At 43.3% G+C, this 27,914-nt stretch overlaps 1 protein-coding gene across 31 annotated transcripts in view; it reads right to left on the reverse strand.

The window, feature by feature from the left end:
* The window catches only part of ARHGEF28 (Rho guanine nucleotide exchange factor 28), a 273,643-nt gene that overhangs the window by 211,393 nt on the left and 34,336 nt on the right, over window positions 1-27,914 (reverse strand). For 22 of the 31 annotated variants that reach the window (XM_070569821.1, XM_070569819.1, XM_070569810.1 and 19 more), the window contains one exon: window positions 8,797-8,840. The exons of 8 other annotated variants lie outside the window; for them this stretch is intronic. In XM_070569821.1, the coding sequence (XP_070425922.1) occupies window positions 8,797-8,829 (33 nt within the window). In that variant the 5' untranslated portion in view covers window positions 8,830-8,840. Of the gene's footprint in view, window positions 1-3,044; window positions 3,169-8,796; window positions 8,841-27,914 lie in introns of all 31 variants that reach the window. One more of the 31 variants, XM_070569824.1, reaches the window with a different exon arrangement.

The raw sequence follows: 27,914 nt of genomic DNA on the forward strand, positions 1-27,914 counted from the left end.
AAGAAGAGAAGGAAGACAGCCCATCCAGGTGGAGAGAGGACCCGTCTGATTACATCAGAGAGAACATGGCTGCAAAGCAGGAGAGGAGTGCAGGCAGATAACCAACATTTGAGGGGAAGAATGACACGCTCACAAGGTCTGGGAGAATGGCAGCTCCGAAGATGAACTGGACAATAGCAGCGAGAGAAAAGAGCCGTGACCGTCAGCACATCTCGGTGACTGATCAACTACGAGGGTAAAGGAACAGAGAAATTAGGGACTCGCAGACTTAAAGTGGGGATGCCTGGGGGAAGGGTGGTGCGGCACAGAAATCAGGACGTTGGAAAGGAGCTTGGTTTAGAGGAGAACTTGAAAAACTTTAAAATGTAGCAGTCTGAATTTGAAGCCAAAGCTGGATAACTGAGTGGAACAGCAAACAGGCCAGCTGGAAACAGAGGGCGCGGCACAGGCAGAGGTCACGGGGAGGGCCCACGGGCAGGAGTCTTCAAGGAGGAGCTGCACTTGAAACAAGGAGAGAGGAGCTCGTCTAGAGAGGCGAAGGAGTGGGCCCCGGGGAGCACCCGCGTAAGCAGAGGAGAAGCAAGCACAAGAGACGGAGAACTCAAGAGAGAACCAGCAGAGTTTGTGGAGACCAAGAGAACATTTTTAGAACAGAAATCCGATCAGGAACTTCCGCCTGGATGCCTCACCGACTTATCTCATTACCTCGGCCGCCAGAGCTGTCCACCACCCAGCTTCGCCCACCTCCCTTCTCCCTCTCCATGTGCCAGCCGCTGGGGCTTCTGCTGTCCCTCAAATGAATAATGTTCATCCCCACGTCAGGGGCTTTGTGCTTTTTGATCCTTCTGCTAGAAGGCTCATGCCCTACCTAATGACACACACACACATCCTTCTCTTCCATATCACACATGGTATTGTCCCAACACAGACCACTCCCAGAAATTCTTATATTTTTATTTGCTTCCCTACTGCTTGTCTGGCTCTCCACCCTCAAGAGGGCCCTAGGAGAACAGAGGCCTGGAACCCGGCTCCTGCTCTGCCGTATCCTTAGTGCCTGGAATACAGTGTTGCACTAAATGGGGGACTTAAGAAAAAACGTCTTAGACTAAGCAAGAGTGACATCAGTGACCTCTATGAGATCAGTTTTGATAAAAATAACAAGGTTAGAGCCAGACGAATTATAGACAGGAAAAGGAGGCAGAGACATCTTATTCAAAACGCACAGACACGCACAGCCTCGGGGTGAGGGAGGCACTGCTGACAGTGTAGAACTGCTCTGTCACACTTCCCAGAGGAGCTGCCTTTCCAGAATGTGTAAAGAAAACGTTTTAACTGGATCACAGCTTTTCTCCTACTGAGGGTTCTCCCAGAGAAATTTCTGACGTATAGCCCTCATGCCTAAAATTCTTGCTTAAGAATAGTGATACATTTTAAAAAATCACATAGAACAAAAACATCCATTACTTCAAGTTCTGTGTTAAAGACAACAAGGCTGCACATTGCCCAGAATTGTGGGGGCTGTCCCTGAAGTAGGGGAGGTGAGACAAGCACACTTTAAGAACACTTGGTACTTATTTACCCAAAACCTCCAGCCCACAGCTGCAAAGAAATTCCTTAAAAGATGGATGCTGGGGCTAATTCTTTCTGCAGTTTCCCACAGTTGTGCATTTTTCCTCTGGTGTTTTCTCAGAAGTCTATCATCAGTGGTGGTGGTAACAGGGGCACCAAAAAGTGCCATTGTGCTGAGAGGAAAGGGTAGTGTTTCTTTAAGAGTATGGACAAGCATGAAGCTAGTGGAGGATTTACAGAACATCTCTAAGTCAAAAGCTTTGCTCAAGTCTGAGAAGTGGTTTTTCTCCTCTGCTCCTGCCAGAACCACCAGGCAATCTCTTGCAGCAGCTCAGGAGCTCCAGACTTCACAGGAACTGACCTCTCGTGTCTGCTGGCCCCCAGGGTGGGATAGTTAGCACAGCTCTCCTGCTCTGTGGCTGCAACACACCACTGTGGAGTGTGTTTGCCCCTCATTCGGAAAACAGGAGAAAAGGCAAAGAGCAGGGCCAGGCAGAGGAGGCGGTGAAAGATCAAGTTAAGCCAACTTCAGCCAGCCTGGCTCAATCAGAAACCACCCGAATGTAGCAATTCGTTGAGATGCACATGCTGCTGTGTTTAACACACAGGTGATGTCGGTATAATTTGCTAAAAACAGATTTGCACAAAGTAGAAGTTGATTTCAGGCAAAAGCCCCTCCCGATTCCTTTCTCAAAGCCAGAATTGGCTGTGTGTTAAAAGACACCCTCACCCACGCCCTGACACCTGAGCTAATGAAATTTCTATTTAACTTGAGCTGGAGAGCTTGATGGGGCAAATGACCACCAGTTACTGGGCCCATATTTTTGTGAGCAAATAAGCTTGTGAAGGTGAGGCTTGCCTAGACTTAGTTACAGGCAGCATCCTCGAGCAGGACAAAGCAACTGGAGACAAATGAGATACTTCAAGGTCCCGGATGAAGCACCATCCTTCATGGTGTAAAAAGCTCAAGGGAGACAGTAGGAAAGGACAAAATGGCACCCTTGAGTACCTGGCCAATGAGAAAGTCAAGCTGTGATGACAGCACAATGAGGAAGGTCATTTTAATTAACCAGTGAAGGTGGGAAAACCCCAAGCTTGCTGTGGGATCCACTACTAAATTTCTGAGTAAAAAGATGTTATGGCTTCCTATATAGCATTTAAGAATCTTGAGTGTCAAACTAGCCGATTTAAAGAAGTGACTCTCCCTCTTAGATCCTTCATTTCCTGATCCGCAAAGTGAGGGTGGCCGGGCAAAGGTCTCTAAGGTGCCTTCGCAAGCTAAGACTCCAAGTTGATGGTCAAGCGAGACCAGTCACAGGCGGCCCATTGGGGGATGAGGACCCACACTCGGAGAAGGGGCAACATCTGGAGGACAGGATTTCCTTCAACAGGAACCAGAAGCAGAAGGAATCTGCGGGAGTCAGGAAGGAGGCGTCTGCCAGGTGAGCGCAGAACAAAGCCGCCAAGTCACTTACCGCCTCAATAGGAAGCTGCCTCCCCGGGCTAGGAAACAGGCCCTGGGGGCTGTCCTGGAGTCCTCCTTCTGGAAGCCTAGGACCACGGGGAGTGTGCTCAGCCAAGGATTCAAGGAAGCAACACCTAGCCCCAGAAATAGAAGAGGTTGAACAGGGGAGGTTTAGCTCAGCTCCCTGAAGTGATCAGATTACTAAACATCAGATTACACCTTCAATTAATATAGACAATGAGCCCAGCAGCAACCAATATGCTTGGGACCAAACTCAGCAGGATACTGTGACTCAGAAAAAAATAACAAAATGCTAAGGGAAGAGGGAAATCGCTTAGCGCCAGCTGGCAAGAAGCTACTGGAGCTAGAACTCCACTGCCCAAATGGTTACACAATTTGCAGCCTCCAGAGAAAGCAACGATGCTGCTCTCCTCAGTCAGCTGATACAATTAGCACGTCTGAAGGGTGAAGAGAGCAAGAGCCCACACACAAAGGTCCACAGGCGCACCCTCTGCAGATGTTATGAAAATCCCCGTGGATCAGATGCTCATATTAACCAGAATTGGGGAAACAGCAATGAAGCACTGTGGCCAAAAAAACAAGAGAATTTTCTCCTTTTCCAAAATTAAACATTAAATTTAACATGCTAACTTCCTTTGAGCAGTGAAAAATAGAACATGACCCCCAATTTCATAATTATCAGTTATTAAAGCTAAAGAATTAGATATTTAATATTTCTGAAAGTTGAATAAAATGTGAACTGTTACATCTCATATTCAAAGCAACTCATTAGGATTTGAAATATATACACCCTTCATCCAGCAATTGCACTCCTGGGGATCTCTCCCATGGAGATGAAAGTATCGATATATAAGCACATACGGACAAGGTTGTCTAGTGAATAACTGTTCATGGTTGCCAAGAACCAAAACAAAGTGAATAACCATCCACAGGGAAGTGGCTTGATCCACACCCATTCACTTAAAAGAATGAATTAGAGCTACTCCTGGTGACCTGGAGGAGTTTGCACGAAGTGTTACTGAGTTGGAAAAGATATAGAAGTCTACATGATAAGACCCAGATTTTTTTAAATGATTTTATCAAAGCTTGGATCTGTATGTATGTATTAAAGGGTTGTATGAGCACAGAAACATGTGGAAATACACACACTAAGTCACTGGTCCTCCAACTGTAGTGTACGTCAGAATTACCTGAAGGTTGTGTGAACACGCAGGTGGCGGGGCCCCGTCGCCCAAGTGACTCAGTAGGTCTGGGGTGAGGTCTGAGAATCTGCATTTCCAACATGCTCCCAGGGGACACTGATGCTGCCGAGAACACCTGCGCTAAGTTTCAACACTAGTTACCAGGGAGGAGGGGAACGGAGGACCGAAATGAGGGGAGGACTAACGGGGTTGGCCCAAGACAAAAGCAGCCTGTCCCGATGATTCCTTTTAGGGAACCCCGTGCGTCTGTGTGTACGTTTGCAGAAACAAACTCCTGAAAGGACTCTCACCAAATACTAATGAAAGTTCTTCCAAAGGTCGGATTTCAAGTGATCTTTGATAACTCTACTCATATGTTTTATGATGAATATTCTTTAAATAATCACCTAAAATAAAGCTATTTTTGAGGAAAAAAGGGGGGAAAAAAACCTTTGGAACCAACAGTTTCTCCAGGAACAGCTCATCTGTTTTTTCCTAGCACTGAACTGATATTTTGGGAAAACCAACACTGATTACACTTTACATAAAAGTAAGAACATCCTGTGAAAAAGGAAGTTCTGGAGGAATAAGTAAATATGTATAATGTATTTGTTTTACAACCTTCCTTAATCCACAGAAATTGAGAAAACTCAATTTAAAAAGTCATCAGAAAACATTCAACAGCAAAAACATACAACCTGGCTTGTGAATGCAAAATCTCTTCCTCTTTCAAAATTCAAACACTCAGTAAGCAAAAATCTTTCCTTTTAAGCTATACTTGCATCATTTCCTATCTCTTTTTACATATAAACTAGAAAATAAAAATAAGACTAGAAGCAATAAACACAAAAATAACTTTATGACTTCCCATATAGGCCTTTCAAGCTCCCAAAAAGTGTCAAAGAGTTTTAAGCTAGAAAATAAACATTTGAGGTCACTTATACTAATTCTAACTCACACTCTTCCGAGCTTTCACACTGTTCATTAGATTCAACACTACAACCCCTTGCAATCCGAAAACACCCCTCCTCCTAAAACCATGTTACCATTCACTCTAAAATTAAGCCTAGATTTCAAACCAGATTGTTTCCAATATAAAAACAGCAGAGGCATGCAAACACCGGGGCTTCCAGAGCCTGCCCTTCGTGCGCTGAAAGACAGAAGCAGGAAGCCACTAGGAGGCTGAAAACTGGACTTGCAAGCTCGCGTCCCCCAGGCCTGCAGACGTATATCCTAAAACCCTGGGCTACCGTCCTCCCACCCCTGCATCTCCCCTAATCTGAGTTTGGGGGAGGGTCTCTCTTTTCCTGAAACAGCAACTCAGAGGACCTCCAGAGTTCATTTTAAAAATTAGAATGAGTTTTCAGCTTAGTTCAGGAATATTCCTGCATCCCCAATACTAAGATAGAGTCTCTTTTCTAAAGATAAACGACTGTTTGCACACACACACAAAAAAAAGTGAGAAAGAAAATGTTTGCCAAAAAGATAGGGGAAAAAAAAGCCAAAAAATTCTACAGCATAACAGAATCAGAGACTGCAACTCTCTCTGAAACAGATTCCTGGGAAATAGGGAAAATAATTTTAAGTTCTTGCTTTGTGCTCACATGAAAGTTTTCTTCACGGATCCAAACAAAATGCATGGGAAGAAGAAAACAAAGTGGACTTACACGCGTAGATTTTCTATAGGTATAGAGACATCTCTATCATCTTTCGGAAGGATTCTCCACAGTGACCCCAAAACACACAGATGTTTTAACGATAAGAATTCGGTCAAAACAGGTTATAATCAAAGGAACAAAAGTCACCTGCAGGATCCATCTGACCAAGGTGCCCTTTTGTGAAGGGTGGGTAGAAGTTGGGGAATAATTTCTACCAATTTTTCCCCCATGATTATCACTCCATTTATGTGATCTAATTCTCCTTGAGGTTAAAAAAGGTAACTTATGAGATTTAAGTCTGTCTTAATGATATTTTTTCCAGTGTATTAGCATAAAATTGTATTTAGTTTCGGTTTTTTTAAAAATAATTTTAAGATATCCTCTCAAATGTTACGGACTCTTTACAATTTCTAGTTTTGTTTGGGTTTTATCTTATATACTTGCCAGAACTTTATTGTTTTTCCAAAAGAACCAGTCATAACAACAGGAGAAGTACAAAAAAGCTTCCAAATTAAGAGATCCAATATAACACATCACAGTCAAATGATATGTTAGTGAAAACAAATCTAAATAAATGCTAAAAGAACCTTCAATAAAATTCAACACAAAAATAGACAAAACTCTGGAAAAACATACCAAAATGTCACCAGTGCTTACCATTGATGAGGAGATTAAACAGGAGATTTTTTTGCTTATTTCTAATTTTTTTTACAATATATATGAAATAATTATAAATTAAAAAGTATCAAGGGTTTATAATCCAGATTGTAGTAAGGTAGGAGAAACTAGAAGTGAGTATTTATCAAACCTCTGAAGACAGAAAGACAGAAGGCTCGGCCAAGACACAGAAACAAGTCGGAGCAGAGTTGCGTCTGCTCATTTGGCGGAATTGGGTTAAGACTTCTTTTCATTACAGTACACCCCTCTGAACTCTTACTGCAAGCGTCCAAATGGTCAGATTGACTTAGGTCAGTTTGCAATAATATTGACACAAAATGTTAAGTGAAAAAAAGCAGGTTACAACCCATATACAGCAAGAATCGATTATGTTAAATGTACATAATATAACTCATCTAAAATACCATCAGTTATAATATGCATTTTATATTCCACTAAAATTAAAAATGCCAATTACAACATAATGTTAGGATTTTATTTTTTACTGATGAAAAGAGCTCTTCTAAATTTATACAGATTTTATCATGTATTATGCTGTGGTTTCCACATCTTTCTGGGTACACAGTAACTTTGCCTTTTAATGCCAAATCATGTTGAAATCATTTTGAAAGCAATTAATTCGCATAGCAGCAGCAAGGCACATAAGTAATCGGAAGTGACAAGAAAATGAACCATTGTGCCCAAGGTCACACGCATAGGTAACAGCTACATCATGACACCTGCCAAAATGCACAGTGAATGTAAGAGCATCTCAATTTCAGAGACGTTAAAATGAGAAAAACTGCACCTTAGAATTGATAAATACATTTTAACATAGCATCTATAGGGGATAAGATTATGAGGGTCACTTTAACACTTTCTGTAATTTTCATTTTATTCTATTAGTACATATTATTGATAATTAGAAAAATGTTTTGCTTTTGTTTGCTCTAAGCTTCCTCTCTTTAGGTAGCGTGTATCGACTCCTTCCCAGTGTGGCTCTAATCCGCTGGCATGAGTGCAGAATAGCCAGACCAGGGGGTTCTGTAACATGATCAGGTTTGTGGATTTGTTTGTTCTGAAGTAGGGAGCAGGGTGGAATGAATATAGCTAAGGAGGAAGAAGGTACAAGAAAACAACAGACTTGGGAGTACTTCACAGCTAGCCTTGGGTCAGCCCTTATCTCTACTTATGGCTGGGCCAAGCCCAACTGTCTACCGACAGTTTATGACCCGGAAGTCACAACCTACAGAGAGTACTAGAGACCACTGGGTACCCCAGGAGGCAGCTTTTTTTAAATTTTGAAATCCATTTATTCTATCATTTTGTCTTCCTCCAGGGAACAGAGCAGAGTGTGTGTAGGGCAGGGAGGAGGCCACTCGAGTAGTGGAGAGCAGGAAGGGGAAGTGGGTGAATGTATTTTGATTGACTGAGGATTCCAGTTAAATTTGTCCACTTCCTTGATAGTCCATCGTATTAATAGCTTGTTCTTTAAGGATAAGTTTGCACTGAGGTCACATCCTATCCTAGATGTGGTTCTCTTGCTGAACTCCATGAGGTGATGATTCGGAAGCCACCTGAAACCGTGGTTCACACACACACCCGGGCCCACCCCCCACCAATACAGTCAGGTTCCAAGGAAGGAGGTTTTGCCTGAAACAAGGAAGGAAGAGAAAGCCATCTGCCACTTTATATGTGAGGAGACAGTCAGTTCGCTTCCCTGTTACACCCAGCAACTGTTCTCAAGAACACATCCTCCCTCAACCCACAAGGCATGTCTGACTCGGCATCTCCTCGGGCACCTCTGTTCCCCAGGCTCCCACCTACTCTTTACGCATCCCGGCACTTGTCCCTTTGAATTCCTATTTCACAATCTTAGCTGACACAACTGTCATGAAACCTTCCCCCAAAAAAGACATGCAGAAACATTCTTGGCTGTTATCCGGATATTATCATAAAAGATGTTCAGAAATCATCCACATGAAGGAACTGAGTATTTCTGAGTCTAGAAGTTATACCGTTAAAAAAAGTTACTCGGAGAAATAGAATTAAGACTCAGACTTCGGAGCCAACCAGTTTTAAAAGGCTCCACGCAAATACTTCAACTAGACAGTAATGCTCAGAGTGTTGTTTTTAAAAAGCCTCAACTCAATAGTGAGGAAAACATTTCTCCCCACTTCAGTCACATGGGTTTCGAGTCAAGAAAGGGCCACTTTGACCAAAAGCCCAGTGCTTAGGAACTTACGTAAAGAGGTACTTCACTGCAGCTCAACTCCATGGTGTCTGCATCTGCAATGAAAAGAATAAATGCGAGCCGTTAGTGCAGGAAGCCCCGCGTAACCAGCCAGCAGAGCTGTGTCCTGCCCTTCAGCCATCAACACTGTCGAGGGAGCAGTAACTCATTAGATAGAAAAATGGTCATAAAAGATATATACAAGAATGATATAATACAAGAATGAGATGCTATCCGAATAAAATATCCTCCCTTTCTTCTTTCCCGTGAATTCCCACACAAGGAAAACCTGTCACTCCAGACATTATCACACTGATTGCTCCCAGATAGAAATTACATTTCAGAAAGCCAGAAAAGGTCAACAGAAGCATGTTGAAAGCATCATGTTAGTTAATAACTTGGATCATAGGCTACTCTGAGGTCAGAATCCACTTTTGGCCAGACAAGGCAGAAGCGCACAGGGACAACACAGTTCTGTTGCCTGTCTTAGAGAGCGCCAGGGATTTCAGTTTTGGGGGATTCAGGCCACTGTCACACTAACCAGTGTCTCCACCAGTTGCATGCACCCTATCTCCCTCTAGGTGTGCCTACCCCTTTAAATCCCACACCCAGAAAACAGCTTCCAGCTCAGGAAAAAAAAGGAGCCAGCATCATTCAAAAGGGGTTCATTGAAGGGAGTCAAAAGGCACAAACTTCCAGTTATAAAATAAGTCCTGGGGATGTAACGTACACATGGTGGCTATAGTTAATAATACTGTATTGCATTTTTTAAAGTTGCTAAGAGAATAGATCTTAAAAGTTCTCATCACAAGGAAAAAAAATCTGTAACTATGTATGGGGACAGATGTTAACTAGCCTTATTGCAATCATTTTGCAGCATACACAAGTATCGAAATATGTTGTACACCTGAAACTAACACGTTGTATGTCAATTATACCTCAATAATAAAGCCATTGAACACTGCAGTGGGCCAGGCATTACACAGAGTGACCAGGAAGTGGTCCAGCACTCGCAGAGCTCACAGCTGAATGACCGAGACCTAAGGATGGGGAGGCAGGGCAGAGCAGGCTGCGTGAGCCTTCTGAGCGGGGCCGACCGGGAGACTCACCACCCCTCGCCTTCCCCTCACCCCTGCATTCTCTGGGGCAGGTCCTGCTCACCTGGCGCTGGTACCTGGGCCACAGCACAACTGTAGGACTTTGGGAACTCCTCTTAAGGCAGGCACATGCCAGTGGCAACCTGCATGGTGACACTGAGTATAGTAATCCCCAAGGGATATGCTTGGCCAGGAGGAAATATAAGAAGTTCTATCTTTATTTATTTTTTACAAGGGCATTTAACTTAAGTTTTACTGGTACTTCATACCCATGCTGGCCCTGGCACCCTCCTAGGTCACAAGGTACCCTGAGAAAAGACCAAGGGTCCCACAAGGCCGAGGGGTTGACACAGGGCTGTTTCTCCACCCTCATTTTCAACACATTGCGCTCCGTGGCAGTTTACATGCATCTGCTTAAATGGGCTTATGGATTATAAGCACTTTTTAATGAAATGTGGTTAATTTTCCAGAAAGAAGATCTTCAAATATGGTCAAATCTTCACAATTTCTGTCGTGAGACTGGAAATAACCATAAAAATCTTTACCACATTGAGGTGTTGGTTATCCTGCAAAATACTTTTTGTTGTTGTTGTGAGGAAGATTGGCCCTGAGCTAACATGTGTGCCAATCTTCCTCTATTTTGTACCTGGGATGCCACCACTGGGTGGCTTTATGAGTACTGTGCAAGTCCACGCCCAGGATCCAAACCTGCAAATCCCGGGCCTCGGAAGTGGAGCGGGTGAACTTAACCACTATGCTACCTGGCTGGCCCCTGCAGCAAAGTACTTCAAAAAGTTGTCTAACTTAAACACGTACTATCTAATTTTCTTACAAAAATAAGTGTTCCAAATTTGATTTTTCTGAGATGCAAAGTGGCTGTTTGTAGCAGATGTTTTTTTAAAAAACATTTTTTCAAATAAATATTCTATCCCGTCAAAAAAGGGGTGATATTTTAATAAGTGAAAAAGAAAATGCATCTCAGAAGAAACTTAGGTTGTACAGCATATGCCATAGTAAGAACATTTTGAAGAAGTATTTGTACTTTTCTGTTGTCTTCTGATTTTGTTGCAGAAATTATTTAAAGTTTGCCACCTACAACAGTCCTCATGTCTGTATGCTTTAAATTTTTTTAAAAAGCTTTCTAATCCATTTTTTAAATCTTTCAAAACGAATGTCTCATGAGTTTTGTATTTTTAAAATGCAACAACTTCTGATTGATTTGCGGGAAGAATGATCGACACCAGGGAAGATGGGAATTACTAGCCACATTTAAACAAGAAACTTTTGTATAATTGGTGGACAGGATTAAAACATAAATCCCTCTGTAAGTGCAGCCAGCATAGCGCTCCTACGATTAGAATCTATTTATCACAGTGAGGCATCTTTTTCAACTATGATACACTTTAAAACCAATTTCAAAGGAAACAGTACTTCGAACCAGACATTCAAGCTGGAGTATCACAAAGTACTAAAATCATCAATACAAGGTTTTCAAAATAATGACACATTCATCACATTACTCTCCCTGACATGACCTGATTTATAAATAGATGCATAAAGTAAAGATGCATGCTAACGTTTTTACTGGAGTCCACGACCACGTCTTGAAGATCTGCCCCAAGAAGGTGGCCTTTCCCCTTGTCAGGCTGTAGGTGCTTCCCGGAGTAACTTTCCTCCAGGCTTAGCAGACTAAGGGCAGCCATGGAAGGGGCGTGATGAGAATTTCCTAGCTGAGTTGTAGAGAGAATAACTGGGGCAAATATATGATACACCCAATAAAATAGTCAAACTTCAAACTGAATTAGATACAAAAAACTATATTCTCATGTGGATTTTTCCAAAAGTGACTCCTCCGACAGTAAGGAGCTGGCAGCTCTGTGCTCCCTGCAGAGCTGCATGGCCAACCCATGCTGGCCTCTTTCACGTCAAGTTCAATAAAGCGAGTTTGCATTCGCTCGGCGAGTTACAGCTGCCCAAGTTCTTCACACGTGGTAGCTTTCACTGTAGAAATGTCATGCTCCACACTTCATTTCCTAACGCTTGAGTTCTCCACTGGCAATTTCAAAAATTCAGACTTCAGGAGGTTTTGGGGGTTTTTGTGTTTTTTTTTTAAGTGCTGCATTTTTCAAAAATGTTTCTTGGGAAAGTAAAAGCCAAAATATTTCCAGCCTTGCTGACAGACACAAGGGAATGATTTGGGGTCATAGTACACAGCCACAATTTTCAAGTTTGCTTCTGAAAAGGGAAAAAAATCTTATGCAAGAACGTCAAGATACAAAAGATTCAATATTTTAGACATATTGGAAGATTATGTATTATTTCTAATATTTCTGATTGCCAGTTAACTCTAAAGAAAAATATTAGACCATTTTGAACAGGTAAAAAGAATACTTTAAAAAGAAAGAAAATATAACAATTAACTTATACAGGAAAAAATCAGTTCTTGACTTTATGAAATTCTGGGTTTCTCATGTTTTTGCTTCTAAGTGAAATATTCTTTGACTGATTCAATATGAAACCCATGACTTTAATTTTGTATTTGAGCATGCTAAAAATCATTGGCTTGTATGCCTCATAAAACCTGCTAACAGATAATGCGCAGGTCTTTATCAATACTCTCAGCAGCTACACTGGAAGGCTCACGACGTGTCAGCACTGTGCTAAGTACCTTACAAAGGTCGTGTCAAAGCGCGCTCACGGCAGCCTCGAGAGGAACGTGTAAGTCACCCAACTGCACAGGTCCCCACGGTTACAAGGTTACACTGAAGCAAAAGTGACCTAACATAAAAATATTTTTAAGTGAACTCACCACCTATAAAATTACAAGTAACTCCCCCCATTCGCTCTCCACCCCACCCCACCCCTACTTAATGCTGGCATCTATTCTCCAGCCAGTCCATCTTGTACATCAATAGATTTTTTTGTAGTTGTTTGTTTTGGTCTTGGCGTGTTTACTAGATGTTATAAATAAAAATCAATTTAATTTTTTGTTGGAAAATTTTGTTTTGAAGTTTTTTTAAAAACATGAAATAAGGTTAAATAAAGTTGAGAAAAGTATTGAGTATTGGAGAACTTAAATCATGAAACTATCAATCAGTGAGAACATGGCAGAGATCCATTAACAACTGAAAAAGAAAACTCATAATGAGATAAAGGCTTAAAGATAGTTTCAGTATTAAGGGAATTAGAGGAACTTTTCCTCCCTACCCTATGAGAAAGTGGAAAAATTCTTGAGTATTTCTGATAAAAAGGACCCTCCTAATATAGGACTTTGAAAGTCAAATGTGATAGCATGGACGTCCTACTGTGCAATTAATTCTGTCAGAAACATAGTCATGACCCACCCCCGATTAACCTCTCACGCACACACAGCTGATTCTCTCTGAGAGTGAGCACAGAGGTTAAAAGTCTCATCAGGTCACACCAGACACGGCAGAGCTGCATTCAAGCAGCAGCGGGCTCCAGAGCTGTGCCCGAACCACGATGCTCTGGGGCTTGTCACCAAGGAAATAGGAAACAGAACTCTTGTCCTAATTTTGGTTTCATTTTCAAAAAAAATAGAACTCCAAGCAAGTCTTTTTTCTACTGCTGTTTCCTCTGAAATCTTGGTCCCCATTTTAAGGAGCTTCACTTGAGGGGGCTTCCCTGACACCTGCTCCCCTCAGACAAACGCTGTCTCCACTTCGCACACAAGGAGAGAAAAGCGCAGCAAAGTCGTGCCCTTGACTGAGGTGCAGCAGCTAGAGGTGGTCGGGCCACGTGGGAATGCAGCCTGTCTGACCCGGAGCCTGTGCTCACCTCAGCACGAAAGCACGAGGTCCTTTTGCAATGAAAATATGTCCTGAGAGACAGCGAGTGGCTGGGCTAAAGGGCAGCACACAGCCCACCACGAGGAGCACAGGCTGGGGAGCAGGCCGTGCGTGGACACAGCTGTGCGCGTTCTCACCGTGTGACTCCGGACCTGTTACTTCACCTCCTTGGGTTGGGTTCTCACCTGTCAAGGGCACCAGTAATAGTATGAGCCTCATGAGGCCATTGTGAGGGTTCAGGGCCTTGACCAAGGAGGAAGAGAACACACTCAGTGCCTATCATAATCCCTCAATAAATGCTAGCTGCAATTATTTATTATTAATGCACATTAAGCATATACAAAAGGTTTGTTTAAAGGGTTCGAATCTTTATTTCAAATGAAACTGCTCAGAACATCTAAATATTAGACTAATCCAAATGATTGAGCAGTAACTGGGGCCAGGAGGGTCTGAAAGGGACCTGCCCAGGCCAGCCGCACCCTGACAGCCCAGAGGAATCTCCAGGCATCAGGAATTCGGAAGAGCGCTATACCAGACAAATGTACCACACAGCCCCACGGAATTTTATTCGATTTTATAGAGCTGACTATTCCCCCTACAGTCCTGAAGTTGAAAGGGCAGAGTGATTCCTCCTGGAGCACTTCCACGGCCAGCCAGGTGGAGACCTTCCGCACTTAGAGGGCAGTGTTGATTCTCACCTCCCCACACGAACCCAGCAGTGAGGACTGGAGTTGCAGTTCACAACTGTTACATTAACTGGAGGAGGAGGCAAGCGCAGTCAGACAACCAGCAGGTACGGCCGAGTCTAAGCAAAACCCTCCGGTGCTGGCACAACGGGAATAGGTGAGAAGACAGCATTCTAGAAACACCTACTGCTGGATACACGACGCTGTCTCAGGACCTGCTTCAGACCAGAGTTACCCACCTGAGTCATGCAGGTCCAAGCAGCTTTCAGTGAAACAGTCAATTATTTGGTTGAATTATTGGATTTCAGAGTGTAGGGAGATTGTCTGAAGATTAGAAAGGAAACAGCAACTGAAACTATTCAGCAGGATCTCATTAATTCAAACCCATGGGGGAGAGTGGGGAGGAGGAAGCAGAGCCAGTCCATCTGAAATGGAGCAGCCTAAATGACAGAAGGTTTAACCAGTACAAAGAGGAGCGTGAGCTAGCTGCTAACAGAATGTTCCTCCAAAGCTGTCACACTCGTATTTCACAGGATGTATTTACACACAAAGTGACCAAGCCCTTAAAGAGCTTTTTATAAGTCAACTGAATATCCTTTACAGTCTTACTTACTCTATTAACCCATTTAGTGTATCCTTCCTTGTCAGTGCAAAGCTGTCACTCAAGCATCACGGGCAAGACACAATCTGTCAAGGCATCAGTTTCCTCATTAGCAATAGAGCTCTAAGGTCCCTCTATCTTGTCCAAAAGTCAACTCACTGTCACTTACTCTGCGCACAGGACCATGCAGGCTGTCATGGGGGGGATATTAAAATATACAAAGCACCGCCCCTGCCGTTGATGAGCTCACCGTCTGGGTGGGGTAAAATCTACCTCCAGGAAAAGTCAAGGTGGTGAGGGGTCATGCCATGGACCTGGCAGAAGATGCTCACGTGGGGCAAGAATCAAGCACTGACTCAGTCACAGAAATGGAACTGGGGTCTCAGCATAAAGGAAAACACAGATGCGTGCTATTTTTAGCAGACACTAAGGAGTTTGATGGAGTAGCAGGTTTGGAAGCCAGAGGGAGTAAAAGTCATTGACCTCTTACTTTTCTTCATAATCCTTCCCTAAAACACACTAAATCTGTGACAGAAGTGACAACAGACTGACAGGGGCGGGGCGCCCTTCCCAGAGACCTAACAATAACACTCCTGATTACATGTTACCTGTTAGTCAGAATTTTCAGCAAAATACATTCCAGCTTTCCCTACAGCGTGCTCGACTCTGTGCACTCCACTGTGGGGGAAAAGCAAATCGAGTTCCACGGGAGCCCAAGTGACACTGACAACTCCCTGCTTGGGCAGATAACGATCAAGTTAAGTTTATCAGGCGTCTGCTTCTTCTCCAGCATCTCACTTCTATTTTCCACTCATTTATGTAAAGCAAGGAAATAGAGCAAGAAAAATAAATCACACTTAAAGACAAGAGAGTCGTGTGGCTACAACTGAACTGGCAGGTGTGAAAGCCCACAAGTTCATTCATTTGCTGATGCCTAAAACTCTGAATTCAACATACTTTGGAAACTATAGGGTTTCCCACATTTTACCTTGAGAAGGGAAGAGCACTTTCCCTGGAGTCTTATGTGGGATTGCTGTAAACTAATGCAACAGTAATTAAGCCATGAGTTCATAACATACGGTCCATCGATGGACCTTATTGAGTCCATGAACTCCATGAAATCAGATTCAAAGTTTTGTGTGCATGTGTGCTTTTGTGACAAGAGTTTGTAGCTTTCATCAGGTTCTCAATGGACCACTGAACATGAAAAAGGCTATGAACTTTTTTTTTTAACCGTGCTCGACATCAAAGTTAAAAACTTGGTCTATAAAACCCCATGTGAGGGAGATGAAAAGACATGCCACCAACTGGGAGAAAATATCTAACAAAGGACTAGTATCTAGGACATATGAAGACCTCTGAGACAATCCAATTAGAAAATGGACAAAAGACATGGACGTTGCTCTGAAGAAGATGCACGGAGGGCAGAGAAGCACAGGGGAAGGCGTTCAGCATCATTAGCCATTCGGGAAACGCAAATTCAAACCACAGCGAGACATAAATTCACACCGTTCAAACGACTAAAAAAAAAAATAGCGGCATCACCAAATGTTGGAGAGGATATGGAGAAACTGAATCACCCACACGTTGCTGGTGGGAAGGCAAAATGATATAGCCGCTCCAGAAAATAGCTTGGCTGTTTCTTAACTAAACACACAACTGCCACTAGCAATTCCACTACTAGGTATTTTCACCCCAGAGAAACAAATTTATGATCACACCAAAACCCGTACATGATTGTTCACAGCAGCCTTATGTGTAATAGGCAAAAACTAGAATCAGCCCAGATATCCTTCAACAGGTGAATGGTTCAACTCTGGTGTGCGTGTGCATGCATGCATACATACACCCTCACGTCATGCACACCACAGCAATATACACTACTCAGCAACAAGAAGGAGCAAACTATTGACACGTGCGACATGGATCAGTTGTCAGAAAATTATGCTGAGTGATCAAAGCCAACCTCGAAAGGTTACAGCTATATAATCCCATTTAGATAATATTTCTGAAATGAAAACAATTGCAGAGATGGAGAACAGATTAGCGGTTGCCAGGGGTTAGAAACAGTATTGGGAGGGGGAGGGGGGAAGGCTGTTGTGATCATGAAAGGGCAACATGAGGGAGCCTTGTGGTTTGGGACTGTTCAGTATCTTGGCTGTGGTGGTGGATACATGAACCCACACAGGAGACAAATGTGTAGAAATTTAAAGTCACAAGTACTAATGAATATAAGAAACTGGGAAACCTGAGTAAGATGGGCGCATTGCAGCCATATCGATGGGCACATTGTAGCCACGTCGTTACTGATTGAGATTATTACCGATTGAGATAGTACGTGGAGTTATGTGGCCCATCGCTACTGATTGAGATATTATGCTAGAGTTTTGTAAAATGTTACCATTCGGGGAAACTGGGCAGAGAATACAAAGTGTTTCTGTATTGTTTCTTATAACTGAATGAGAATCCACAATTATCTCAAAATGGGCAATTTAAAAATATGCTAGGGGCTAGCCCAGTGGCGCAGTGGTTAAGTGTGCACTTTCCAACTCGGTGGCCCGGGGTTCGCTAGTTCGGATCCCGGGTGCAGACACGGCACCACTTGGCAAGCCTTGCTGCAGCAGGCGTCCCACATATAAAGTAGAGAAAGATGGACATGAATGTTAGCTCAGGGCCAGCCTTCCTCAGCAAAAAGAGGAGGATTGGCAGCAGATGTTAGCTCAGGGTTAACCTTCCGCAAAATAAATAAATAAATAAAAATAAAAGTATGCTAGAATTTATGCATCCTAGTCAATTTTTTCTCTTGCTATGGCTACACAGGGGATTTCTCTCTCCCTCTCTCTTTCTCTCCTGATTTTCCAATGATATTGCCATTGCTTAAGACATTTTTAGAATTTCTTTCCCAACTTGCAACACATTTTGATTATTTTGCATGGCAGCAAAGCTTTATCCTTAAGAATGAATTTAAATTTTTAAAATACCAAGAAATTTAGAACTGCCCTAGGGAAGAAATGTGAGTTTCTCCCAACCTAGGGGAAAAAGGTAGGAAATACTATTTATTGGTGAAAACAACATAACTGCTAAATCATAAGACTGGTTCTTGTTTGTGGAGTCATGGGCTTAACTTAAGGTTTTGAGATCCAAGAGAAAAATCACATTCTTCTGGTTGAAAAACCCCTTCTAGAGGCAATGCCAACCCACTGAAGGGTTTGAAGTGAGGCAGTACTTACCTGGGGCTGCCTTTTCATGAGACTGGCCCAAAGACTGCTGAACAGACTGGAGAGAGGAGAAAGCAGAGGCAGAGAGTAGTTTGGGGAGCAGGTACATGGAAAATTCTCCTGATACTTGGAAGTGTCTCTAGCCAGAGAGGGGTCCTCAGAAGTTAATAAACTAACCATTCAGAGGAGACAGCCGCCACCCCCTACCCCATGGCTTCATCTGTCTTTCAGGCAGCAAATTGTGGCTGTGTGCCACCCCCTTCCATCTCCCCATCCCCAAGTAGGCTTCATACAGTCTTTGTAGAAACAGAAAACATTCTTAAGTATACACAATTCTAGACCATAAAACTAATGTGTAAAACCTGGAGATATTCTAGAATGATCCTTTAACATTTAGAAACACAACCTTAAAGCAAAGATTAAAAGAAATGTTTTAACCTTAGACCCAAGACTAGTCCCTAAATGTTGACTTTAGTGCAGCACATTTACTCAGCATTTCCTATATGCATGGTCCTGGGTGAAAAAACAAATCTCCCTTCAGGTGCCTACCAACCTATTTGAAAAGACAGATGTGAAATAGGTGAATAACAAGAGCAAGGAACAGACAACTAAACAGCAAAGATGATAAATTCATTGATCCTACAGATCTTTACTGAGTATCTATTATATCCGAGGCACTGGGGATGCAAAGATGAATCCCGCCCCAGAGGAACTGCCAGCCCAGTGAGAGAGGCCAACGATGACAATATAAAACATGTGTGGGGTCCAGCGAGTCCACGGGGGCAGAAATGTACTCAGATCAGTCAGCAGCTGAGGTATTGGGCATGGCTCCCTAAAGGAGAGGGGGCCTAAGATGAGTGTTAAAGAAAATAGTAGGTTTTAACTAGGGGCATTTCTATCCAGAAAGGCATTTGAAAATGGGGCAGGGGTAGAGTCGGGTGGGCATCTTTTTTGGTTCTGAGAAGGCTGGGCTGGTGTAGTGAGAGGAAGAGCAGGAGGGGAAGACAGCTGCTACTGGCATTCAGCACCCAGGAGCCACGGACCCTAAGTGTCCCATAATGCCCAATCAATACTGTACACAGAACCATCCCAGCCCAAATGCCAATGGAGATCGCTGTTGAAAACCACTGAGGTAGACAAAGATGTTCAGCAGGTAGACCATGAACGGGAGGACATTTCAGGCAGAATAAACAGGCGCAAGTGCAGACGCACAAGAGAAAGTCGTTCATAGAGCTATCGAGAGGCTGTGGATGGGTGGTGGTGAGAGAGAAGGATGGAAGCTTTATCCATGCCCCAAGATTACGTCATGCTAAGTAATGTGAACTTCAAGCCAGTGAGTGGCTTTAAGCAGGAAAGGGATGAGACCCAAACTGTGTTTTAAAGAGATCACTGTGGCAACAGGTGAAGGATGGGTTGGAAGGGGAGAGAGACCAGAGTCAGAGAATCCAGGTAAGAGACACTGCTATTGTTTGGGTAAAAGACACTGAGCGCCTGCATGAAAGCAAGGTCGTAGGGAGAGCAAAGACTGAGGTTGAGGGACAAAATGGACAGGTGTTGGTGCTTAACTAGATGTAGGGGATGAGGACCAGGAAGAATCTAGGCAGACTCCTTGGTTCCTAGTTTGGGAAGCCAGGTAGAGGGTCCTATTGACAAAGATGGGGAACGCAGAAGAAGCAGATGGGGGATTTGGTGAGGAAAAAAAGCGAAGACCAGACATAATGAATCTCAGACGTGATGACCGGTGTACAAGGGAGGTCAAAAGCACAGGTCTGGAGCTCAAGAACGAGGTTTGGGCCAGAGGGAAAGATTTGGTTAAGATGGTATGCAGTTAAGGTTGTTGGGAGTGAATGAGATGATCAAGGAGTGAATATACACAAGTTCAAAACGGCTTGGAACAGAAACTTGGAGAACTCCAAGAGAAAGGGGGAGGAAGAAGAGCTCACAAAAGACACTGAGGATAGAGCAGTAATCAGGGTGACATTTATCGAGCACTATTTATTGCGCTGGAAGATGTTCTGAGCGCATTTTAACTCATCTAATTCCCGCAACCACACAGAGTACTTCCTGCTATTGTCCCCATTTTACAGATGGGAAAGGTGAGGCACACGGAGGCTGAGCACCTTGCCCAACGTTACATAACTGGTAAGTGATAGAATCAGGATTCAGACACACACAGTCTGGTTCCAGATGCCACAATCTGGACCATCTGACTCTACTGCTATGTTAGAAATTTAGAAGGGAAGCAAAATGACAAAGCCCAAGAGAGGTGGACAAGGCAGCGAATGCCATGGGTAAGTGAAGCAAGGCAAGATAAGAACCGGGAGGGACCCACTAGAGCCATGATCTGAGGCTCCCTGGCCACAGCCGTGCTGGTGGAAGGATTGGCTCAAGGAGGCGGGTGGAGCAGTGAGCAGGAGGTAAGAGGTGAAGATAACTCTGTCAAACAGCAGATGCCCTAAGAGGTCAGCAAGAGGAGAGACCTTTGCGGCTGAAGTCATCAGAAAAGACTTCGCTGGGAAAAGGGATCATGAGCTGTGCCTTAGAAACAAGGAACGGAGCGAGAACTGGTGTTCAAATGGGTTCACTGGTGAAAGCTGAGTCCAAAACTGATGTTATCGTGATTGAACTGCAGCTCCACTCCGGGCTCCTGTCATCTGAACGAATGTGACCTATATATGCGAAGAATGATAACCACGAATTCCTATCACATACAAAACAAAGACTGGTGAAATTCAGCATCTGGGATTCAAGATTAAGACAAAGAACTTTCCTACAATAAATATTAAAACATGGCAATGAGCTACAAAAAAATCTTTAAAATATTAAAAATATTGTCCTGAATATTAATAAGGACAAAGAGGAGTATACGGTCCTGCCCTCCGGAAGTTTACAGAGACAAGCCCAAACACACCGACAGTTCAGCGACAAGCCAAGAGCTTAAATAGTTCAATAGTAACACAATGCTTAGAACTTACAAAGCACGGCAGCAACGTCCAGGAGAACGAGGACTCAGAAGGGGCCATGGTCTTCGGAAATCAGAAAGTCACTGGTTAGCGCTTCCAGTGCAGTGGAGAGAAAAAGGAAGGGGCTTTTGCTTTATGTCTGTTTTTATGTGAGTGGGGACCTGTGCATGCGTACAGGGATGGGGAAAGAAATGAGGTGTCAAATGCTGGAAGAACAGATCCCGGCCCCTGATGCTTAGTGGCCAGGGATGTTCAACGCCCTGTGACAAGGACAGTCCTGCACACTGAAGAAGTGTCTATGTGCTTCTTTGAAGTTTGGACAGATTTTAATTTGGCTTCTGATGGCTCAGGTCTGTCTTCTCCTCAGAGAGAAAAGGCCAGCCAGCCTCAAAAATTCTCCTCCAAAAAGGGGATTCCTCACAGGATATTTCCTACGTTCTAGAAAGTCCTGCCAATTAACTACATCATACTATCCTTGGTATAATCCCCCAGGAAATCAGCATATAAGTTCTTTTCATATCTACCATTAAAATTCCCAAATATTTTAGTTTAAGCTAGATTTTGATTACCCAACTCACACTTCATAATATATCTCACTTTCAATTAAAAAAATAGAATACGAGCTTTACTTCAATTTCAAAAACATTGTGAAAAGAATTTTAATGTCTGAATCTGCATATTTTCTGTTGGAGTGAACAGTTTTATTTTATGGTGACTAAGTTCCTGGTGGATAGTCCTCCCCAAGAGAAACCAAAGAATCAGGCTCTGTCCTTCTAGGCAACCTGAACGGGGACAAGTGGGTGACTCGAGATTGGATGTGCTCCAAAAAACGCAGCGTCTGTAGTAAGGCAGGCAGAACTCGGGCCGTCTCCCTCCTCACAGGATTTACTCAAGTCCCAGGAAAGCTGGGTCCCCTCCCCAGATCAGGTTTTCTACGGCTCTCACGTAACAACGTGCTTCCTAAAGCAAAACAGAGCTCAGCATTTTGAAAAATGCACTGTTACCAAGGAACTCCCTCCCATTAAAGGAACCAGGAACTAAATGCTACGCTTTGCAGAACGTAAGGCAGCCCTTCACCTGCCGTGAACTGGATTGCTCTCTCCCTGTTCTGGAAAAGAAAGCAATCTGAAAAGCCAACGTTAGCACTGACAGAAGAGGCAGGTGTGTGCATGTCTGAGTGGGTCCCCTCCAAGTTCATGGGATGAATGCCTAATCTCCAGTGTGATGGTGTTAGGAGGTGGGCCTTTGGGAGGTGATTAGGTCATGAGGGTGGCGCCCTCATGAATGGCATTAGTGCCCTTATAAAAGACACCCCACAGAGCTCCGTAGCCCCTTCTGCCACATGAGGATACAACTAGAAGTCTACGACCCAGAAGAGGGCCCTCACTGGACCACGCTGGCACCCTGATCTTGGACTTCCAGCCTCCAGAACTGTGAGAAATAAATTTCTGTTGTTTATGAGCCACGCAGTCTGTGGTATTTCATTATTGTAGCCCAAATGGACTAAGACAATGCCAAATAGACAGTCAGTGCCTAATCGGCACTTATCACATTAGGACTTCTCATCAACAGGACTAACTTTAGTTTACCTCAACCCCACTCCCAACATGCTCACATGCATGCACACAAACAAATGCACAATAAACTTTTACCTCTCTCAACTCCTAGTTCTTTAGATTCCTATTCTCTACGAGATGAGAATGAACTGAGTGACATGATCCCTGATCATGGGGAGTGATGGGTATAAAGTCTCCATCTTGCCTACCAGCAGACATGCCTTGATTCAGCACACTAACTGATAGGCCCACAGAAGGAAAGTGGGGTACAGTCTGGGGCGAGCAGGTCTATCAGCCAATGACAGAAAATACACGGTTCCCTGTCCATACGTGCATGTGCACCTGGATGCATCGCAGGCCTCTCTAGGTGTATGGTCTATAAATTTAGATTACAAGTTTGTAGGAAAAATCTCATTTTAGATGAGAGTTCAGAGCATTTAGCAAAACACCTATACTACACAAAAGACTCCGGGTGTGGAACGCACTCAGTAAACACAACAACAAGAGAGTGGTTTATCGATCGAGAGTCCGTAATGCCAATTCCGGACTACATCCATTGCCCTCTTCTGTCACAAGCTCATGTCATGTTGTACTCTGCCACTTCTGTTTCACCCTTCTAACTACAGTAAGTTCTTAAAAAGAACCACAGTGGTTCTTTCACTTTTTCTCCCTCAGGATGCCACCTCGCTCTGAACAGAAGACATCATTCTCTATTTTGAAATCAACACCTTTCATCAACTGGTTGTAGGTTAGGCCTTTGGGACTCTCCTTCTGGCTTTTCACCTGTCCCTTCATCCTTCTCTCCTCCCGTGATCTGGGTCTCATTTGTCCCCAGTAGCTGAGGGACTCTGTGCCCACCACAGTCCCTTCTTCACTGGTGTGTTCAAATCCTCCCTTTTCTGTGTCCCCCTCCCTTCCACCCTGTGCTCAGCACTAGAAATTCTAAGGTGAATAAGCCAAGATCTTCGCCCCTAGGAACTCCATGTCTACTGGAGGAAGCATACAATTAAACAGCTAATGCCGTGGAACAAACACTAAACAGAAGCCCTGGTGCTGGCAGAGGGCACAGAGAAGCCACTAATCCTGCCAGAACAGGCAGGGTAAGCTTGTAAGAGAAGCTGACAAGGACTTGTTCATTTATATTTTTAAAAAAATAGACTTCCACCAGGGGAAGGGGGTTGGGGGATGGGCACAAGGGGTGAAAGGGAGCACGTATATGGTGACAGACAAGAAATAAGTACAATTGAAATTTCACAGTGGTAAACTATTATGAACTCAAGAAAAGAGTAGACTTCCTTTCTGCCTACATGATGGATTAAGCAACTTGAGGACCCCATTGCTCAAAGTATTAGCTAGACTATTTAAGAATTACCTTAAATATGTACTTTAAATATGAACTCCCCCAAGAAAATAAGTGAGCTTTCTAAAAGTCATAAAAATAAGACATCAAAAAAACATAGTGATAACCTACTAAGAATCTGCCCCAAAGAGTCTTGCTGGTCTCAGCCCAGAAGATTGGGTTTAACGGACATGGAGGGCAAGAGACAAAGTCACAGATCCATGTGTGGGAGGGAATTAGAACTGAAAACCCCTGCATAAGGCAGCACCCCAAAGGGCTACACGTTTAGTCAAATAGAAAAGTATACGACCACTAGCAAAACAAAAAGACAAGGAACTTCTTCTGTCTGAGCCTAAGTCTTTGATGAGGGGGAAAAACATTCCCTGAAAATCTTCAACTAAAAAATTAATATGCAAAATAGTCCTGGGCTGGCGATGATGCATTTGGAGTTAACTCAGAATTACAAGACTCCCACAGTGACAGTCTCATTAGTCGCCGGCTCACAATTCAGAATGATATAATCCTTGACAAAACGACCCATTATGAGAAAGACAGTACGAAGAGCAAAATTAGACCATCAGAGCTTCAAATAAGACTAACCAAATGTTCTACAAGTATGTCTAAATCAAGATGCTAAAAAATGACTGAAAACACAAGAAAAGATCAGGACACTATGTTGAAAGACCAGGCCGACTTGACAAAGAACCAAACAGAACCTCTGAACATAACAGGTACAGTGCTTGAAACTCCACTGGGCAGGTTAAATGGCAAAGACAGAAAAGGGAACAGAATCAGTGAACTGGAATTTGGATCCTAAGAAGGAACCTAGAATACAGCACAGAGCTGGAGAAGGTGAAAAAACAAGGAAAATGTTCAGAAACATGAAATATGGAATGAAAAGTTCCCACACACTTTTACAGGAGTTCCACACTGAGATAACAGAGAGACAAAATTTAAAGAAATTTCCTATAAATTGTTAAAATTCTCAGATTCTGAGAATATATTGAGCTCCAAATATATATCTAGATACTTCATAGTGAAAGTACAGGACATATACACAAAAAGATCTTAAAAAGGTACTTTTCAGATTTCTGTCTATTGTGTGATTTCATTTTAATAAGCACAAAATAGCATATATTCTGTATGATCACAGAGAAAAATATAGAAAGTATGTAAACTTAACATTGGTTCCCTTACAGTGTAGAAAGCAGAGAGTGACAGAAAGGTCTTCAACTTTTTAAAAATATCCTTTATTATTTGGCTTGTGATTACCATGTATCTCATTTGTAAATTTAAAATATTTCTTTAAAAAGCATTTCAATTTTTTATTTAATAAATTTATGTTTAAATTTATTTCTTTCCCTCTTTTTTTCTTTTTCTTTTGAGGAAGATTAGCCCTGAGCTAACATCTGCTGCCAATCCTCCTCTTTTTGCTGAGGAAGACTGGCCCTGAGCTAACATCCATGCCCATCTTCCTCTACTTGATATGTGGGATGCCTGCCACAGCATGGCTTGCCAAGCAGTGCTGTGTCCACACTCGGGATCCAAACCAGCGAACCCCAGGCTGCCGAAGCAGAATGTGCAAACTTAACCACTGCGCCACCCTGGCCGGCCCCATATTTAATTTAAATTTATACTTAATAATTTATTTTACATTTTAAGTTTTTTCATTTTAATCATTTAAATTTTTTAAAAATAAATTCAACCACATGAGTAAAATAATGCACTGGTCCTGCACTTTTAAAGCTGTGTACTCCAGGGCCTCAGTTTTCTTATCTGTAAAATGGGGTGACGGTATCTACTTCGCAGGGTTATGCAGAAGGTCAAACCAGCTGCTATGGGTAAGTCTCCCACTGTTGGTACTTTTAGTTCCTCATTTTAAGGCAAAATGTGCCTCCCCCGGATTTTCGCCCGTGAGTCCTAAACTGTCTTCTGAAACCACACAGAATTAGGGTAAACTTCTTTTCCTCACAACCTTCGAAGACTATCTCAACACTTCTTTATTCCCTTATGTCTCCTCTTCTCTAGGAGAACTAGTCCTTCAATTATTTTCCTTATTGTTTCAAGAACTTCTCAATATATCAGGCCCAAATTGGCCCACCTGTGCTACTGTTGCCAATTTTGTTAAAGGTACTAACAGCCACTCAGGCTTATAAACCTAGACAGTTTCTGGCTTCTCTTCCTCCCTCACGCTCACTCATTCGCCATGTAGTAATTACTTGGAGCGTCTACCATCATCCCTCATTGTCATTGCTAACCTGGGCCCCATCCCTGTCAACTCCCCCACCGGCATATTCCAAGAGCCTGCTAAGTGGTCACCAGCAGCACGTCCCTCCCACTTCTAATCCATCTTGGATGTTGAGGCCAGGTTAAATATGCAATTTAACCCTCAAAGTCATTGTTTCTAACATTTTCCTCCCCTGGACAAGAACAAACCTTAGCCTTTACTGGCTATCAGATCAAACGCAAGCTCCCCACTGGGCATTCAGAGCTTCCACAACATCGTTCATCCCACACATGACCCTTCAGTCACCCCTTCATCACAGAAATCTCACTTAACCCAGATTGGCTCCCCGTGGGTCCCAAACCCAGGCTACAAACCTTGCACAACCCAAACCTTACACCTCCATGGATCCCTCCCTGAATATTTTAACACTGTGGCATGGGACACTCAGGTTTGAATCTTGGCTCAGATACCTACGAGCTCTGCGACCTTGCGCTACCTCACCTGTCTCACAATACCTGTTGTGAGGATCAAATGGAATCCCGTAGGCAGAACACTTAAGGTGGTACTGACGCTCAGTACCAGTAAATGTTAAGGCCTCCCTCCCACCATGCTCCCAAGGATCTCTCCTGTCTTATTTATTCTACAATCTAACAGTTATAGCTCAGCACTTTTTGCTCATTGTTTCATGTGTTTATCTTATCTCCCCAGCAAAATTATTTCTCTTGCATCCTTTGCTGTGCCTGCTTCATACATACCAAAATTTAATTGGAGACTAAGTCCAATTGTCATACTCTTTGACTAGGACTGGAGGCAAAAGTGACTGTTTTGAAAACACTACACATTCATTCAACAATATTTGAGCATCAACTGGGCATTAGGGTACTACGTGCTGAGGATATAAAATTAACAAGAAATAAGTCCCAGCCCTTTTGAACTTACAGTACAATTTATTTATAGACTAATAACAGAAAAGTAAATTTTATAGTACATTTAAAAGTGACATGTGCTACTTAAAAAAAAGGAGCAAAGGAGGAAAGAGTGGCAGGGGTGTGCGGTGCAGTGCAATTTTAAATACGGTGGTCAAGGAAGACCTTGTTGAGGGTGGCATTTGAGCAAAGACGTAAGAGATGCAGGAGAGAGCCACAGGGGTGTCTGTGCTAAGGTTCTCAGGCAGCGGAAGCAGACACGGGAAGTCCTAAAGCAAGGTGGGCACACGCCCAGTGCGGGTGTGACCCAGCAGCAGCAAGGAGGCAGAGTGAGTGAAAAGGAGAGCAATAAAAGGTGAGGACAAAGAGAAATGGAGGGCCTGCTAATATGATGCCTTCTAGGTCATCATGCAGACTTTGGCTTCCGAGTATGAAGATGATCCATTTGAGGGTTCCAAGCTGAGGAGTGACATGGTCTGACACACACACTAACAGTATTATTCAACTACCAGGCTGCAGGCAGCCTGAGAAGAGCCACGGGCAGAGCAGGGGTCTTGTTTGGAGGCCACTGCAATAATCCAGGCAAGAGATGATGCTGGACAAAAACAGGGTGGTAGGAAGGGAGGCTGTGAGCAGAAACTGGATTCTGGACATATTCTGAAGGTGGAGCCGATAGGATCTCTTGACAAACTGGAAGTCGGATGTGAG

The sequence above is a fragment of the Equus przewalskii genome, chromosome 13 (assembly GCF_037783145.1).
Source record: "Equus przewalskii isolate Varuska chromosome 13, EquPr2, whole genome shotgun sequence".
NCBI lineage: Eukaryota > Metazoa > Chordata > Mammalia > Perissodactyla > Equidae > Equus > Equus przewalskii.